Below are 19662 nucleotides of genomic sequence, written 5' to 3' on the forward strand. Positions count from 1 at the left end.
AACATGTCTTTGCATCACTCAACTTCATATGTATTGTATTGCAGAATTTAGCCAGTTCTTAAAATTCAGAGATCTAGAATCACCATGTACAGTAAACAGTGTCTGAGGTATGGCAGTTGTCCTTCAATTAAATGTTTAATAAAAAAACCATCTTCTTAATGTATGAAATAGCGACTGTAATGCATAATTAAATTATTGCTGTAACAGTAAACACTGCTTTGGTAAGTCAGTAGGTAATGTACAAGTTAAGGCAATGCAGAAATTACTTTAAAAGCAAACACAAATTATAGTGGTACAGAATGACATTTTTCCATTTTTAAGGAGGAACCAAAATAATAATAAAAAACATTTAAAAGGGCACCCGAAAATAACAAAGGTCTCTGTGCTCTGTACATCCAATAAATGCTTCTTGCTACACCGATTGGTCAACAAGTCGCGCGTTTTGCGATGTTTTCAATTTCTTTGTCCACTTTCTGGGTCAAGTAACACTTGAGGGAGCTGACTTATTGGAGCCTTTCAGGCAGCGACGTGACGTCAAGTCGTGGATTTCCCTTATAGGCCAAAAGTTACGCACATGGGTTTATGGGATACAGCGGTGAAAACCCATAGCGTGCGTCATGGGGCGTGGAAAGCTTTGAATAATAAGCATAAATACAAGACGAAAAAGTTATTTTGTGTGCCAGAACGGGCGACCATAGCAAAAAAAGAAATTACTACATCATTTAAGAACGGGGCATACACTGAAAACCTTTCCATTGGGTCGACATTTTTTCATGTGTGAGGAGCACTTTGAACCTGAATGCTATGAAAGGAACATGCAGGCAAATATTCTGGGGTATGTATGCAAGACAAAGCTAAAACCCGATGCGATGCCAACAATATCTGCCCACAAGAAGAAGAAATGTCACACAGCAAAGGCTGGCAGGTTATTGTATATAACTCAATTGTATTTATTAACAATAAGGAATTAACTACATCAAAAGTTGGCAAATGACGACAAATGACGAGACCGAAGGTCAATGTCACCAGAAGCCCGAGATACTAGTATTACAGGATGCACTTTATTTATTATAGTTGTAGGCGTTTACAAAAGCTTGAAAAAGTACACCACCTGTAAGAATTATAGAAAAAAAGAGAAGTATTTTGCTTTCTCTTATTATCGTTTCCCCAGTTTGAAAATTGTTACGTTTCATTTTTCACTGCTTTCGCATATGTGTGCAGACTCCATGCTGTTTTCATTTTTCACTGCTTTCGCATGTGTGTGCAGGCTCCATGCTGTTTTCATTTTTCACTGCTTTCGCATATGTATGCAGGCTCCATGCTGTTTTCATTTTTCACTGCTTTCGCATATGTATGCAGGCTCCATGCTGTTTTCATTTTTCACTGCTTTCGCATATGTGTGCAGGCTCCATGCTGTTTTCATTTTTCACTGCTTTCGCATATGTATGCAGGCTCCATGCTGTTTTAATTTTTCACTGCTTTCGCATATGTATGCAGGCTCCATGCTGTTTTAATTTTTCACTGCTTTCGCATATGTGTGCAGGCTCCATGCTGTTTTCATTTTTCACTGCTTTCGCATATGTGTGCAGGCTCCATGCTGTTTTCCCTGTTCTCACTCTCCTGTCTAGAAATTCTAGATTTCTCTCTGCTGCAATTTTACTCTGGCTGGAGTGATATTATTGCTCATTAGTATCTGCTGTACTGAAACGTTTTTTTTTTTTTTTTACCGATTACAGTTTCTGTATTTAAGTTGAAACTGCCTGTTTGTATGTTTCCTCCTCTCCGGTTCTCTTACAGTTTCAGGATAATAAACCTTATAATCTTACTAGGTAGCCTACATAAAGGCTATGTACCTTGATGTACACTTCTGGAGTGATTCTACTTTAAATGTGCATGGTATGGAGGTCTTGTATAAAAAATAATTGACACACAGACAGAAGTTATTGCAGAAGTGTTTCCATAAAACACATTTACTACAAGGGCACCAAGTATTTGGAGCCTTCTTGGTTCAGTTTTCTCGGATTAGGCGGGTTGCAGACTCCTCGTTATCCTCATCTGAATATTCACTAGCACTTCACTGCCTGACAAAGTTAAACTGGGGCAGCCAGACCTCAGTGGTTCATATAAGTACTCTTCTATTTGAGTTTTTTCATCCATAATAAATCTGATAAATGTCGTCGCAAATAATTTTATTAGCTGCAGCTATGGACTAGCAGTGTTCGGAAAAAGGGAGCTCAACGACCCAACGTCATATCCTGTGCACCACATGAAAGACCCAATGCATAGAAGCTTAACATTGTTTTAATGCTTTTATATCGTAAATTGGCCGAACAGGGGCTTTAAATTGTGTCAAAAGTTTTCAGCCACATGTTTTCTATTGAAATGATTATATATGCACTACCAATACAGGTACCGTTTAATTTAAAATGCCTTCAACTCAACAATACTGCAGTTCAAACTATTAGCTGAGTAGACGGGCCACAGAGAAAGAAAAAAAAACAAAACACAATGGCAGAGGTTGGCTGACCAACACTTGTGAATGTATGCTTTCAGGAAGATAAATGTACATTAAAACAAAAAACAAAATCAGTAGACATCTTTGCATACAAAAAAAGGTTAAAAAGTCACTTCACATTATCTTCAAATGTAAGCAGGTAATACAAAGGGGAATATATATATATATATATATATATATATATATATATATATATATATATATATATATATATATATATATATATATATATATATATATCACACACATACTTACACACACATATATATAATTTGTATAAAAGCACCTTAAACTTTAGTTAAAAGCAGTAATTCTTGTAAAATGTCGAGTACTTTAAAAAATATTCTCAAATGTGATTCAAGAATAAAAGGCACATAATGTATATATGTAGTTATACATATTTTAGCAAAAAAATACACTTAATAAAAGGGGAAAAAAGTAGCACCAATATTTGGCATTTCTAACCTGAGAAAGCTTTTAGAAACAATAAAATATGGCAGACACAATAAAACCACCCTGTCATATTAACTATCTAATTCCCTTTCATACTCACTGCAGTTGTGATTCCCTCCTTGTGAATATCAATAATAAAGGTAAGAGCATGTACACCACAACATGTAAACGTTTCCATGGTAACTGGCCTCTGCAGGACCTCAGGCACCGCTGCCCTGTAGCGGCTGCATCAGACCTGCTCCCTTTGCGATTGAAGAACAGAAACAGTTCTGGAAGGGTTTCTTGTTACCAACTGAAACATTCCGACACAGGTGGCTGTAAAAGGGCAAGTCTTTCTGGTGTTTTGTTTCCAAGTTTGGCTTTATACTTTTTCGTTCTTGCTCAATGCTGGGTTCAAGCAGATTGGACAACACGCTCCTTTAAGTTTCACTGGTCTTGGACATTCAACCGCCGGACAGGTCTCCACAAAACAGGTGACCTGTCCTTCCTAAAACAAACAAATAAATACAAATTTAGAAAATAGCTACATGAACTAGCATAATAATCTGATATAAACATCTCAACAAGAAGTCTATCAATGTCTTCAAGTCAGACTGTTACTGGCATAACTCACAAGCACCTTATTGTTTTAACTGTTGATATGTATTTCACCTAGACTCAGGCAAAGACATTTTTATGTTCACCTACTGTGTTAAATGCAATAGGATCCCACGTTTTTGTATAATGTTAATGTCCCAGAAGTAAAAAACTGACATGATTTGAAAAAAAAAAAAAAATCTTTATGTATTTATTACACCTTTAACATGGAAAAAACCCATAGATGCATCACCAGATAAATGGCCTAGAAGCAAATATACTTAAAACAATGAAGGGCTATACTGAGATGTGTACAGTATACTAAAACCCTGTAATGCTGTGATGACAAAGTGGCTCCCATAGAGTCAGATGTGGGGTCACGTGATGGTAATATGCAAATATCTAAAACTAGAGTCTATGCTGGGAAAGGGGGGTACCAATTGTCCACCCCCCAATATGGTGTGTGATCCACCAAGGCCTGGTAACCTGTATAGAGGCACTCATCAACACACTTCTTCCACTAAGCATAAACATCTCTGAACATTCATTTATTAGAGCAGTGTATTTAATCTTGTGCGCCTGACATTCGAATGCATGTTCAGAGACTTTAAAAAAGTGGGTCTAATTCAGGGGAACTGGACAAGAAAAATAGAGCTGAAACTAAGCTGAAGCACAAGACAGAGGAAGGAAAAATAAGAAGCAGCAAAGGGATCTGTTGTAAGAAGCCAGACTGAAGTCAGCAGGTAGTTTCCTATAAATGGTCAGTTGGCCAGCTCGTCTATTAATTGAGTTAATTAAAATTAAACATTTTTCTAGCACCATACAATACATGGGTATAGATCATTTGGTAGGGAAGAAAATAACATGGAAGAATAAATAAATGAATGAATACATAAATAAATGTACATACTTTGCATTCACATGTGGTACAAGGATCCTGTTTCCAACTCTCTGTACTGGATCGCTCTCTCCCAGTTTCATCGGTGCAGTCAGTTTTACTCAGGCGAGACTCAAGCTTCTTAATCTGATTCAAGATCAAAAGCAGTCAGTGTTACTATACAGTATGTCCACCAATGATCTAATGATTTCAGATCACTCGGCAGTTGTCTTTGAAATGTTATTACCGACTCTATGAAACAGCCACCATGCTGTATTAAAACTAGATCTCTAAATATATCAACTTCTAAAAAGTTCCTGGAAGTTTTGTTTTAGATTTTACTCATTCTGCAGCGGTCAGACAGTTGGTAGATAACTATAATGCCACTCTCTGACAAACACCTTGGATACTATTGCACCCTATAAACTTAAACTATCTACAAAAAGATGTTCTCCTTGGTTCAATGATACAACACGTAAACACAAAGTATGTGTCGCAAACTAGAACACAGACGGAGAGCTACTGGACTTCAGGTACATTAACTTGGAAAGATAATCTTTCAAAATACAGGGCTGCATTGTCTCTAGCTAGATCAGTCTATTCTAATCTTATTGACAAAAACAGGAATACCCAAAGATTTCTCTTTTAGTCCACAACAAAATTAACAAATCCACAATTGGAGTGTGTTACACAAAATACCCCTCCAGAAATCAAACGAGCAACTGTATATCAAATCAAGACATGTCAACTGACAAAAACAATGATGCAAATATAAAGCATTTGTTATTGACGCGTGAACAAGAGCTGGGCAGCATAAAGACAAAACCCACAACATGCACATTAGTTCCCATTTCTTCTACACTTTTAAAAAGTATATCCAAAAATAAATACTAGTTTTAAATATTGTTCAGAGCTCTCTTTCATCAGGTAATTCTTTCAAGACAGCAGTAATAAAACCTTTGCTCAAGAAGCCCACCCTCGATCCCAATGTGCTTAATAAACTACAGACCTGTATCCAATCTTCCTTTTTTATCCAAGGTGTTAGAAAGAGTGGTGGCAGAGCAACTTAACAGATTTCTTGCCACACAAAACATGTGAGAAGTTTCAGTCTGGTTTTAGGCCATATTGTAGCACTGAGTCAGCACTAATTCAAGTGGCAGATGATGTGTTGTGATCCTTCGGTTCTTGTTTTCTGGATTTAAGTGCAGCTTTGATCACTCTGCTTTGATTGAATATGGTGGGACTGTCAGGTACTGTCCTGTCCTGGTTTTGATCCTATCTCTCCAACAGGTTTCAGTTTGTTAATTGAGGAGGAGACCTCTTTTTTTGTCAAAGGTTACATGTGGGGTCCCGCTGCGCTTGGGTGATATTATTCGTAGATATAGAGTGAATTGTCACTGGTTATGCTGATGATACTCAGCTTTACCTGTCCCTCAAGCAGGGTGATGGATCTGCTGCTAATATTTTGAAAAAATCGGATGTTTAAAATCTTCCTAATGCTAAACTCAGACAAAACAGAAGTGATGATATTGGGAACTCAGAAACAATACAAGAATATACACTAGTCGATTCTGTGCTTGACAGACTTTGTATTATTATTATTATTATTATTATTATTATTATTATTATTATTATTATTATTATTATTATTATTATTATTAATAATTTATTTATTTATTAGCAGATGCCCTTATCCAGGGCAACTTACAATTGTTACAAGATTTTACAAGAAACAAGACGATTTTAGAGCAGAAATAAAAAAAAATATATAAAAAAACCATAGGTGTCATTTTTGACCCAGACCTCTCATTTCATTTAAGAAACATTGCCAGATTGATTATTTTATCCCAGACAGGATGCTGAGAGATTGATGCATGCTTTTATAGCTTCAAGAATGGATTATTGTAATGGTCTTTTAATTAGTATTGGTGCAACGTGATATCTTTATTATTATTATTATTATTATTATTATTATTATTATTATTATTATTATTATTATTATTATTATTTATTTCTTAGCAGACGCCCTTATCCAGGGCGACTTACAATTGTTACAAGATATCACATTATTTTTACATACAGTTACCCATTTATACAGTTGGGTTTTTACTGGAGCAATCTAGGTAAAGTACCTTGCTCAAGGGTACAGCAGCAGTGTCCCCTACCAGGGATTGAACCCACAACCCTCCGGTCAAGAGTCCAGAGCCCTAACCACTACTCCACACTGCTGCCCAATCTAATCTGCAACTTGTACAAAATGCTGCTGCACAAATTTTAACTGGGACTAAGAGACAAGATCACATCACTCCTGTGCTGGCATCCCTACACTGGCTTTCTGTCCGAGTTAGGATACATTTTAAGGTGCTATTATTAACCTATAAGGCTCTAAATGGCCTTGCTCCACCTTACCTTAAAGATCTTTTAACACCACACGTCCCCAAATCGGTCACTCCGACCTAAGGATGCCAGGTTACTGTCTATACCCATTATTCAGAAAATAAATAATAATAATAATAATAATAATAATAATAATAATACTTAGGTGGTAGATGCTCCAGGTATATTGCACCGAAATGATGGAATGCCCTGCCCAGTACTGTAAGGGAAGCTCCCTCGGTTGATGTTTTGAAGTCTTGATTAAAAAACATATTTTAACAGCCTGGCATATCCAGTTATCTAAAATGATATTCTCTCGTCTTTTAAATACTAGTTTATGGGTAGTGTTCTTGTTATCATTACTATTGTTGTTATTACATATAGATAGATAGATAGACTTTATATTTATTTTTCTTCTCGTGTGAAGCACTTTGTGGCGGCTCTCATTAAAGGCGCTATACAAAAATAAAGATTGATTGATTGATTGATTGAAAGGCACTCAATACCATTTGTACATAAGATTAGTAAACAAAGTTGTGTCAATTTAAAATGCACCAGAACAATACAGTACACAGTTATTTTCTTTAAAAACTGAATTGTATTTATTTTTAAATGAACTTACCTGCTTTCGTAGACTTGTGATTGTTTTTTGCATTTCTACCACAAAGTCTTGAAATTCATTAAATGCAGCTTCAGATTTCTGTTGGTCAGGACTTGTCGACAAGGTTACATTATTAATTGTTTCTGCACCGTCTTCCACAGAGCTGCACAGATATAAAACACTGAACAGTGAATTTACAGTCTACTGCAATACAAGACTTCACTCGAGAAATGATCACGAGAAGATCCAAAACTGAATTCTTCACTTTTATTTTAAAACACAAAAGACTACAACATCACCCTAATGTAAGAACTGAATTCAAATCCAACACGATTGTTCAAGTCTTCCAAAACCTAGTTTAGTCAGCCGTTTAAAATATTTAGGTTTTTGCACCCCAGTTAACCACATTTGGTTACACGCCACTTTCAGCTGATGCAAGTTCTCATAATACTGTAACCAAACAATGGCTCTGGTTAAACTAATCTCAGATTGGAAAAGTGGTAAGAATCAGTCTGTCTATCCTTATCCTTCACGAATATATATAAAAAAAAAAAAATTGTCAGAGAAATATAGAAACGTACAGACTGCAACTTCCCAGGGTCTGAATTAAATAATTATACAGTACTTGGTCATTGTTATGGCATTGTTAACCCCGAAGCCTATACTACAAATATGCCCATTATGTCTACTGTAGATTTAAAAGGCAAAACACTTTTGTATTCCACCGGACACAATTAGAGTCATTCCTGTTCAAGTAAACAGTCCAAATTCTGGGGATGTTGCCTCCATTTATGGTTGACTATACTGTACATAAACCACATGATTTGGAGAATAGGGTTAAAACGGTAGGTGATATGTGACACCAAAACAAGAGCTGTCCAAAAAATGTTGGTGACCTCTGAACATATTTCTCTGTGAGTGGGGATGGGGGGCCTAAATATTGGGATCATAAAGAAACAACTAGACAACGTTCTGGGATCAATCAGAGACTATGAACCGCTGGTGGCCTTTGTTAATTTGGAACTTTTCTTAAATTATTCTACTACCATTTTATAGCTTGTTTCAAGGCCTTGGCCTTGGCTGTTGAATAAAGCAGTTAAGCAACCCCCTTGATTCACCTGAATTGGAATGACCCATTACTGAAACGTATATTCAAAGTTTAACACCACCTAAATCGTCCATACACCCCCCCCAAAAAAAAATAAAAATCTTACTTCAGACTGTTACTTTTGTCCTCTTGCCCAGAAAGTTTTTCATCAGCAAAACTGTATTCTGCAGAGCGTTTGCCACGGAAATGGAAAGAGAGGGCATTAAACTGCCCTTTGGTTCGACAGTCTAGAAAACAAAACAACAAAACAGTTCAGAACACCTAAAACACCTTGAACTCTCAATCAGAACCGCTGGGACATAAGAACATACCACTTAAGCATGATTCACACAGGACTACATAGCAGGTGTCGTGTTGGTCAAAAAGCAGAGGACGTCTAGTAACCTCACAGATGTGGATCAGAGGACGTCTAGTAACCTCACAGATGTGGATCAGAGGACGTCTAGTTACCTCACAGATGTGGATTAGAGGACGTCTAGTAACCTCACAGATGTGGATTAGAGGACGTCTAGTAACCTCACAGATGTGGATTAGAGGACGTCTAGTAACCTCACAGATGTGGATCAGAGGACGTCTAGTAACCTCACAGATGTGGATCAGAGGACGTCTAGTAACCTCACAGATGTGGATCAGAGGACGTCTAGTAACCTCACAGATGTGGATCAGAGGACGTCTAGTAACCTCACAGATGTGGATCAGAGGACGTCTAGTAACCTCACAGATGAGGATCAGAGGACGTCTAGTAACCTCACAGATGAGGATCAGAGGACGTCTAGTAACCTCACAGATGTGGATCAGAGGACGTCTAGTAACCTCACAGATGAGGATCAGAGGACGTCTAGTAACCTCACAGATGTGGATCAGAGGACGTCTAGTAACCTCACAGATGTGGATCAGAGGACGTCTAGTAACCTCACAGATGTGGATCAGAGGACGTCTAGTAACCTCACAGATGTGGATCAGAGGACGTCTAGTAACCTCACAGATGTGGATCAGAGGACGTCTAGTAACCTCACAGATGTGGATCAGAGGACGTCTAGTAACCTCACAGATGTGGATCAGAGGACGTCTAGTAACCTCACAGATGTGGATTAGTTTCCATCAAGAAGAGTCGGTCAATCCAAAATGAAATGCGATGTTGTGGCCAGAGAAGGTGCTTTTGTCCATGATTGGTAAACAGTGAACCAGGTGTAAATAACACATTTTGTTGTACCTTGTTTTCCAAAGGTTAGAAGGTTAGAATAACTATTTTGCCCCTTGAGTGATATGTATTTTGCCCCTTGAGTGATATGTATTTTGCCCCTTGAGTGATATGTATTTCCACACATACCTGCAAATGCACTGTTTAAAGCATCCATTTTTTGATAGTCGCCAATTATGTCATTAATCACTGCGTTTTACAGAACTGTAGAATTTCAGGACAGATTGTATCCATTTTAATATTATATCATGGTTTAATGTCAAGTTTGGTGTTGCTTTGAATGTGAATACCCTGGAAATGCTGTATCAACTCTAACAGAACAGTCATGGTTGATTCGCACAGGAGTAAAAAGACACAAGACGGTCCGATCTCCTGAAAAAATCTGGAGCACCTTTGAGAAAATGATCTGGGATATAAAGAAATTAATGGTTCGCGGTGAACGGTATTAAATTACTGGGTGCAGGGGGCTGTTGGAGTGAAAATGTATGCCATTAGAGTGGAGTAAATATCTGTTTAAGAATTAAGTAAACCTGGAACAGGTAGCGTCTGAATTTCAAGTGCTATAAAAACAGGTCCAGTTTTTATGTACAATATATAGTATTCGCTCCAAAACGCACAATACTTTAAAATAACTTATTCCCCTGCTGTGTTAAGAACACATTCAGATTTGAGAGTTGTTCTTGTCTGCTACTTGCTGTTAAATGTGTAGAGAGGTCTTTATTGCAGAAATCAATGTTTTTGTTAAATTCTTTCAAAACTATGCAGTAGAATCCTTACGCTTTTGCCTGCTAGGGCAAACAGAGGTTAATCCGATTTATAAAAATCTGATATAACACCAAATTGGATTCAATTTAATAATGATGTATACAACAAACCTAACTGTATTTACAAGTAGGAAAACAAGCAGGGAACCCAAGTGCTGAAAGCGTGACCCTGGTCTGACTTAGATCATTATCATCGTCTTCCTTAAATTTAACAACTGTATATATTAGGTCTTGTGACCACTTAAGAGTTAAAACACACTCAATGGCCACTGTGACAGAGTGACCTCAGAGGTTAAGGGTCACCGGAGGTCATAGCTGATATAGTTGCACTTTTGTTTATTTTGTAGTATTATATATGCGTGTGAATTAGGCCAAAATAATGTTTAATGATACTATTCAAACATTTAGGATATGTATGTTTTTTCTCCCTTTCAAAAATGAGATGTATCTTTTAAAATGAGAGTAGGCTTATGGGAAATTGCCACTATATATAAGGGCCTGAAAATGCTCAGGGTTCAGTTGAGCTCTAGCCTTGAAGGTGGATGCTGGAGGGACTCAAGATATCTAGTTTCTGTAGCCTATTTTTTTTTTGTGCTTTCCTCTAATAAATTGTATGGTGTGTTGCCCCGGTGACAGCCACAAGGCCATCTCTAAAGTTATGTGGCACTGGACTCTATTCTCTATGGCTTGACAACAATATTTCAAAATACCTGTTACAATTAAAGTTGAGTGTAATAAACCCACACCCCTACCCAGCTGTCACAAAACAATGCATTGCCAGAGGCCTACTATTTCCCCAGCAGATGACAGGAAGATCATACTCCCATTAGCAGGAATGCCTAAAGTCAAACAGGAATCTGAGAGCTGAAGTACTTCAGGCTTTGTACTGTAGCAACAAAAAAAAGATTTGAAAGGAACACCCTTGAGCCCTTTAATGACGGATCCTGTCATTAGCCAGCAGTATATAGAGAGAAAAAGAGCTGTTACTGGAAAGTCACACATTAGGGAGAGAGAGACCAACGAATAGTGTATGCACTGATCTTTTTAATGAAAAACTAAAACAATATATCATTAACCGCTTTACACTGCTGTAGATATAGGAAAGAACCATCAGTATCATAAAATGGTAAATCACCGTGACCTACATCTACCGAATGTACCGTTTCTCTATTTATCTCCAATCTAAAACTCTCAAGAACCTGTGGTAAACCATGCATTATTTATTTCATTTGCGCCTTGTTGTAAAGCACATATTCCGTTCATTTATAAATTACCAAAATATTTATGGTAGAAATTCCATTAACAAATATTTTGAAAAAGTTTCCGCTGCTCAAAACATGGCAATGTAAAAGAAACAGAGGCTTTTAAGTTGTTTATATTATGTATAAATAAGTAAATGGAATGCAGTTTTGTATGCAGCAATGTATATTAACATGCATATCTTAATGAAAATGTAGTCCACCATGAACTACAGCTATAGTGACACAATGCTTTAAATCTAAATAGCTTAATGTAGTGCCTGTAAACACAAAGGCTGCAAAGAAAAAACATTGGTTTGAATCACATCTCCCAAGTCTTTACTGTACCATAGAACAGAATTGGTTTTATTTTGCCCTAAAATTGCCAATTGTCTGTTACAAGACAAGCTTGGAAGGAGCTTGTACTTTCTAGCCAAAGATTAAGAATGCTTCCTCCTGCAACGGTTGAACTGGTTTGTGACAGGAAGCAGTCAAATATCCAAAAATAACAGTGTTTGTGAAACTCTAATCTAGAGCATTATAGATCAAAGGTCACCTATACTGTAATAAGAAACAAAGCCAAGTAGATAAGTTGAAATGTAGCAAATCAGTTAACAGTACCAATGTTGGTTAAAGAATCCCAAAGATTCAGCATCAACAACATGGCAAGGTAACCCAGTCCAGGAGACTTGTTTCTGTGTAACGAAGTGTCTCTGTGTGAAACTGCCTCAACTTAAAATATCTTGAACACTGTTTGCAAACAGTATTAAATAAATAAAACATACATACATACATACATACATACATACATACATACATACATACATACATACATACATACATACATACAGCAGATTAACATTGATTCATAATGGATAGAGCCAAGAACTGAGAGTTTGGAGTACATGTCCAACTATTTTACATTTGAATGCTTAATTATAAAGCTCAGCACTGCAATGGTATGCTTGTGTTTCTATACACTCTCTGTAACCTTACCTTATCCTTTCATCCAGTTTCTACTGTTGTTACAAGGCTCCTAATGTTCCGTAAATTATTTTAATCATCTTCACGCCCCTAAACCTATATAAACCCGTCCCCATAATTTGCACCACCACAAGATGCTCAATTATACCCTGTTGTGAAGGAGATTATTTACAATCATTTCTGTAAGACATGGTTTCCATCAGCCCTTTGCCATTATTCACATAATTTAGTAGTAAGGCCTCGCTGTATCTTTGGTAAACAATTGGAATATACTGTAAGCACCTTCACAGCAGTCTTGCCACATCCGCAGGTCCATTCTGGGGATCTCCTCACAGCTGACATATCCATGTGGGAACTCTGCAACGTGGAAGACATCAGGCTGGACCCTGGTGATGTTGTCACTGTTGTCGCACACGGCTCTTGCGAGAGAGGTCTGTTTGATCTGCGTCAGCTGGCCTGGAGTAAATTCACCAGGGTTTTCATACCAGAACCTGTTGCCTCACAGGAAAGAGGGCAAAATGGTAGATTTAATTGGTTTAGGAAGAATATGTTGGTGTTGCTTTTCACTTTTTTTTTGTTTTTAGGAATTTATATACATGCCTGGCAACAGTGTTAGGATGTCAACATCATAAAATAAATTAAAATAAATCAGACCATCAAAAGGGCAAGAATACACTTCTCATTGATCCAGCAGATACTAAAAACTGAAAGTTTTAGGTCACACTTCAGGATCACGTTCATATGTAATTTGGAAGTGGAAAAGCAGGCAGACCCGATATATACTCCAGTCTTGCTGCACTATATAATAAAAATATATATTATAAACAAACAGCCCTTACCTGTCCCCATCTCGGAGGCGTTTGAACTGTGTAGCAAGCAAACACATTAGAGTCGGCCCAAGTCTGCTGCCAGGTACCAGCTCTTCCACCATTAAGGCAGGGAATAAGTCAATATTCAGAGGTGTGCCGTAAAGTCTGGAAGACAAAGCCAACAGAAATATTGTTACGGAAACAAAACTAGTGCAAAACAACCAGACTGCAAGAAAGAGTAGCTAAATTACAGGCATTGTTCTCACAAGTTTTGGCCCAGTTTTATACAGTTAACATTATTTTAGTCCACTCAGAAATTTTGCCTTTGCACTTAGAAACAGGCTCAAAATAGGGCTCTATGTTACTGGTTTTTATTTATTTATTCATAAGAAAGTTTACAAACGAGAGGAGGCCATTCAGCCCATCTTGCTCTTTTGGTTGTTAGTAGCTTATTGATCGCAGAATCGCATCAAGCAGCTTCTTGAATGATCCCAGGGTGTCAGGTTCAACAACATTACTGGGGAGTTAGCTCCAGACCCTCACAATTCTCTGTGTAAAAAAGTGCCTCCTATTTTCTGTTTTGAATGCCCCTTTATCTAATCTCCATTTGTGACCCCGGGTCCTTGTTTCTTTTTTCAGGTCAAAAAAGTCCCCTGGGTCAACATTGTCTATACCTTTCAGGATTTTGAATGCTTTAATCAGATCACCGCGTAGTCTTCTTTGTTCAAGACTGAATAGATTCAATTCTTTTAGTTTGCCTGCATACGACATGCCTTTTAAACCCGGGATAATTCTGGTTGCGCTTCTTTGCACTCTTTCTAGAGCAGCAATATCCTTTTTGTAACGAGGTGACCAGAACTGAACTAATATCTGCTGTATTATTGAATTGTGGTTTGTCACACTTGAACAAAAATTATTGTACTTCTTGCTCTTATTGTATTACTTGTATTGTAACACTTGAATGTATTTGTATTTGCTTGCGATTGTAAGTCGCCCTGGATAAGGGTGTCTGCTAAGAAAAAATAAATAAATAAATAATAATAATAATAATAATAATAATAATAATAATAATAATAATAATAATAATAATAATAATAATAATAATAATAATAATATTCTACGTGAGGTCTTACTAATGCATTGTAAAGTTTTAACATGACTTCCCTAGGTTTAAATTCAACACTTTTCACAATATATCCGAGCATCGTGTTGGCCTTTTTTTTATAGCTTGCATTGGCTCGGGACCACTGTGAGGTCATGCACATAACCAGAGTATGCAGGTAACAGGAGTGAGGGAATACAATGGGATACAATGACAATAGGTCTATATGTATATATGACTCGTTTTGATCAGATTAGTAACTTTATTTTTCCCTTATATTCCATTACAAGTAACTTAATATACTGAACAAGTTCAGAAAAATAAACCAACCTGAAATACGTTATACGCTCAATACAAGCAACACTATTCTCTGGCAAATGAAAAGTTTAATAAAACAATGTACAGTATATAACAGCCAGCATAAACCAAGTTATTGTAATACAGTACAGTTAAACATAAAAGTTAAACCGGTGTGTACAGTACCTTACTATAGATCTTGTGAGTACAACAGAGCAAAATAATAATTGATGGAAGTATGCACAGTATTCGGCCGATTGAGCTGATAAAACAACGATCACAAGACTGACAACCATTTGCCTCCATGAAGGCTCGTAGTGTGCTGGCTCCAGAGTTTTACAGATCCGCTTTGCCGCGCTGTCATGCTGTTGCTATGCGTTCTGCGTCACTGCCATTACTGAAACACTCAAACATTCTTTTCTTTTCTTTTTTTAAAACACTTGAACGTTGTTTGCATTCTGCAATTATCCAAATGAAAATGCAATGTACACTGGACTACGGGACTGCGCAGCTTCGTGCAATTAAGTGAGTTATGCATTTATCTGATATGCATTTAACTGTATCATACAATCATAGAAAATGATGCACTAAAAAAAACGGGACCAGCTGCATGCTATGCAATTAAGCCTGTTCAAGAAATGACTGTTCAAGACAATCCCAAATCATGCAAAACAACATTACATAGTCATTTCTGGAATTACTGGATACACTTAAATATACTTATTACACTGTCCCCATTTTCTAATACTTTTACAACACCGACTCAACCCCCCCAAAAAATGAAATATGCAATATATGTCTACGTACCGCTCAAGTTTTTGTCTTACATCGGGATTCTTAATCTCATTCTTCAGATCCTCAAATGTATTGGCAGATGAGAGATTGCAGAAGACTCTGTAATCATTGTATGGTGGGATTCCATGGTCGCGGCCTCTCTGAATATTCATGGCAGCCAGATCCAGAGCCACCGAGTGAGCCATGGAGAACAGCCTCTCGGTCAGCTCTGTGTTCAGCAGCTGCGTTGGGACTCTCATCTTCCCAGCTTTTGCAAAGAGACCCCGCAACAGCGGATCAATGCCCCCTTCATTAACAATCCGGAATGGAGAGAAGAAGGCTTTGTGAAGGGGGAGGTGACCCTGGGGAATGGGATTGAAGTTTTCATCCAGCCGGTACAGGGTGGGGTTGATAAGAGTGTGACCAAAGCGAAAGGCGGCTGTGGCAAAAGCGTTGAATATTCCAGCATTGACATTGGGGTCGTAGCCTTTATAGTCCCCGATCATCTTCATTCCCACTTCCCCCAAGATCTTGGGTAGCCAGTGGCTGTATGTAATGTGTTGCATCTGAGCGCCTACGATTTTGCGGGCTTCGTGGTAGATGGTATCGCCGTCCCAGTGAGGGTTGAGCCTGAGCAGCTCTGTGGCAATCCGGTTGTGCTCCCTGAACCACAGTGTGTGCATAGTCGTCAGGCCCAGCTGCTCGTTAGCTCTGTGATCACCAGCTAAGAAGCAAGGGATGGGGCTCTCGTTCTCATCCCGCATGCACTCAGTAGGAGGGCCAGTGGCAAAGGGTAGGAGCGGCTTGCCAGACCGCTGGACAATGCCTTGTCTCAGCAGGCCCCTCTGACTGGCCAGGTCTCTGATCTCCTCCGAATCATGATGAGAGTTCCCATAGACGTTAGAGGCATCGATGTAGGAGGTGAGCTGGTTGATCTGCTCCCGGGGGTAGACTGAGTTCATTAGGATTGAGGTCATGCCACTGCCACACACAGGGCTAGAACGGACAAAGAACATGCAGCGGGCCGCGTTTCTATAAGTCCTGGGATCATTGGGTGGAAACATGATGGGGAAGCAGGGAGGGTCATTGGTGCAGGTCGTGCTGCAATGCTGCCCATCGGAGAACCTCGACTGACTCAGGGCAGCCACTGTGGAGTCAAGGTCATGGTCCAAAAACTGACCCCACTGCATGAGTATGTGGGTGTACCTGTCATCTGGGGTTATAGTTTCTGTCCCAATCATGCTGGTGGAGATGAAACGTGGGAGGGGCAGGGGGTGACCATTGATCTGCCTCGCAGGGTTGACCCCCCTGGGCAGATTGAAGCCATTGTCATAGACCGACTTGAGGAGCCGCTCAAAAGCAGTCAGCGAGGCTCCCCACATTGGGTGCTGCAGGTTGTTGCAAGTGCCGTCATGGCTGCGGTATTTCTGATGGAAGCAGATGTCGGAGCAGTTGTTAATCCGCCTGTGGGCCGTGCAGCCGGACAAGTTGGCAATCATTTCCAGGAATCTTGGAGACACCAGATCATTGTAACGGAAAGCTTAAAGTTGGAGAAAAAAGGGAAACTTTTTAGGACATGTTCAGGCAACATGAACTGATGAAATTACAAAAGAAGTAGTAAAAGTTCAATTATTGCTGTTGGTTCGATTTTTTTTTTTTTTTAACTCCTCTGCATCTGCCTTTGCACTTGCTACAAAATGAGGCCCTTGATGTTTGAATCACCCTGAAATTATGGACAACAGCACTAAAAGGTAGATTCTCAAAGCAATGAAACAATAATAAATAATAATATAAAAACAAACAAATAAACAGTAATGTTCGGCAGTGTTCATGTTGAAGCCAGCGTCTAGTGCTATTTCTCTGCTGGAGACAATCTAAACCTCCTGTCAGCATTTAGCCAGCTGATTAAATACCTCAGGCTTTGGGATTCAGTGGCTGCTAAAAGTCCAAAACACAATGATAGAGAGAAATCGCAAGCAGTGGAAAGATAATATAAACAGCCAGCATTGTGTTGCTGACAGATGAAATCCTCTGTGTTCTGTCAAAGACCAGTAGAACAATAAGCCCTTGCCTGTTGTCATAACCAGTGCAAACATTCAGCCTTCTGATCTGGAGCATTAAGCGCCATGAAGTCTTGCAGTCCAAACATTTCAAAATGCATTCTGCTATCGCACTGCGGTGTCAACAGGCAGGGTTTCCTCAATCCTGGTCCCACAGACCCCCTGTGTCTTCTGGTTTTCATTCCAACTTTCTCAATTTCCTCATTAAACCCTTAATATTGAACTAATAAATGTGCTTAATTTGACCTTTTTTAATTATTCTCAGCTCCTACAAAGTTGTTGATTTCAAGTTATAAAATTGTTTTGTTAACTTGAAATCTCCAACTGTTTAAAAGCTGAAAACAAGTAAAAAGGTCTAATTAAGATGAATCGTTCAATTAAGGGTTCAGTTAAGTAATTAAGTTGAAATGAAAACCAGGAGACACAACAGGTTCCCAGGACCAGGATTGGGAAACCCTGTCATAAGGGACTCGCACTCTAACTCCTCTCAAACTGGACTTATCTGGGCTCAACAATGTCAGTAATGTTTAAAAAAGCTCTCCCCTCTGATTTTTCAGCAAGACGGATTAGAGGTAATGACAATTACTATTTTGGTCGCAGTTGTTTTGCTGGAACACTAATTCTGTATGCATTACATTTTACAAGTTTCTCTTAGAGTTAGGGTTTACATCTACTAAAAAAACACTGACTGGGTTTAAAATCAGCAGTGACTGATCGGAAGCAAGTTTGGATTAGATGCCGTCAGTTTCTTCGGATACAAAGAATGAAACACTCCAATGCATTAATGTAAGTGCACAATGTAACGTCTGTGTTCTACTTATATTATATTAATGTCTAGTATTTTTTTTTTTTAAACGTATTACTGTGCAGGACCCGCTTCAAGACTGTTACCTTTATTTTAAAACGTGCACCGATTAATCTGCCGATTTAATCAACTAATGCCCACAAATTAACCGATCAAATATTTGAATCGAGTGACAGCCCTAATTATATATATTTTTCAATATGACGTCTCAAATCACCATAACATTTTGACTTAATCAAAGTTTATACATGCAAACCACGCGAGTGCTCACCCGTTCCATTGGTGTCAACCGTAAGACCTTGGTTTACATGCTCTTGAATGAGCTGTAAAGCTCGCTCAAAGATTTCCCCAGCCCTTGCCTGCTCAAAAGTATTGGGATCCCTCGGGTACCGGAACAAGGCAAGCAGATCACTTGGTGTCCGAGGATTATTACTGAAAAGGAAGAGCAAGCACTTTTGAAACGTGCAATACACGAATTACACTGAAACATTTTCCATCAGAATACTCCCCCCCCCCCTCCAAACATATCTTCATCTTACTGGAATTCTGTGTCCCATCATAACCTTGCAGCAAAGTGGAATACCACACCCACATTGCACATCTCTATTCAGTGTTCAGAACACCTATTCCAAACACGGTAGCTATCCAATGGAGCATGTTGCCAGCTGGAGTTTCTCCAAGTCTACTCTACTTCCCTCATTGATGGCCAGACAACTGCCACGGTAAACAAACCTGTTTACTCACTACATTTTGTCATCCTGTAGTTAAATTTTCCAATTTCTATCCTTTCCGGCATAATTTGTTTTCCAAATATGGTAGTCATTGTTCAGTGGGTTTCTCATTCTCTACATCAATGGGCAATTTGATAACTAAAGTCTACAAATCTATCTAGCAAAACTTTCCCTTGTCATGAAACTCTCTGCTTTTGCCTTTTTCTGCCTTACTCCCAATCTTTATTTTTTATAGAAGTATACAAAGTTTTAGATTCACCTTGCATTACGTTTTTTAAAGCAGGACTCTTAAATGCCCCATACAATTAGTTTTACATAGTGCAGGGTGTAAGGAAAACACGTAGAACATTGAACTCCATTGTTGTTTCCTGTAAAATATCATTTGTATAAA

At 38.4% G+C, this 19662-nt stretch overlaps 1 protein-coding gene across 2 annotated transcripts in view; it reads right to left on the bottom strand.

Moving 5' to 3' along the window:
- Window positions 1-2730: 2730 nt before the first annotated feature.
- Window positions 2731-19662, bottom strand: part of LOC117402925 (peroxidasin-like) — a 63695-nt gene continuing 46763 nt past the window's right edge. Inside the window, exons 16-23 of one of the 2 annotated variants that reach the window (XM_034921165.2) lie at window positions 18812-18972; window positions 15709-17215; window positions 13533-13667; window positions 12976-13184; window positions 8613-8733; window positions 7420-7561; window positions 4455-4568; window positions 2731-3455 (exon numbers count right to left, since the gene is read on the bottom strand). In XM_034921165.2, the coding sequence (XP_034777056.2) occupies window positions 3330-3455; window positions 4455-4568; window positions 7420-7561; window positions 8613-8733; window positions 12976-13184; window positions 13533-13667; window positions 15709-17215; window positions 18812-18972 (2515 nt within the window). In that variant the 3' untranslated portion in view covers window positions 2731-3329. The remainder of the gene's footprint in view (window positions 3456-4454; window positions 4569-7419; window positions 7562-8612; window positions 8734-12975; window positions 13185-13532; window positions 13668-15708; window positions 17216-18811; window positions 18973-19662) is intronic. The other variant, XM_034004598.3, reaches the window with a different exon arrangement.

The sequence above is a fragment of the Acipenser ruthenus genome, chromosome 5 (genome assembly GCF_902713425.1).
Source record: "Acipenser ruthenus chromosome 5, fAciRut3.2 maternal haplotype, whole genome shotgun sequence".
NCBI classification, from domain to species: Eukaryota; Metazoa; Chordata; class Actinopteri; order Acipenseriformes; family Acipenseridae; genus Acipenser; species Acipenser ruthenus.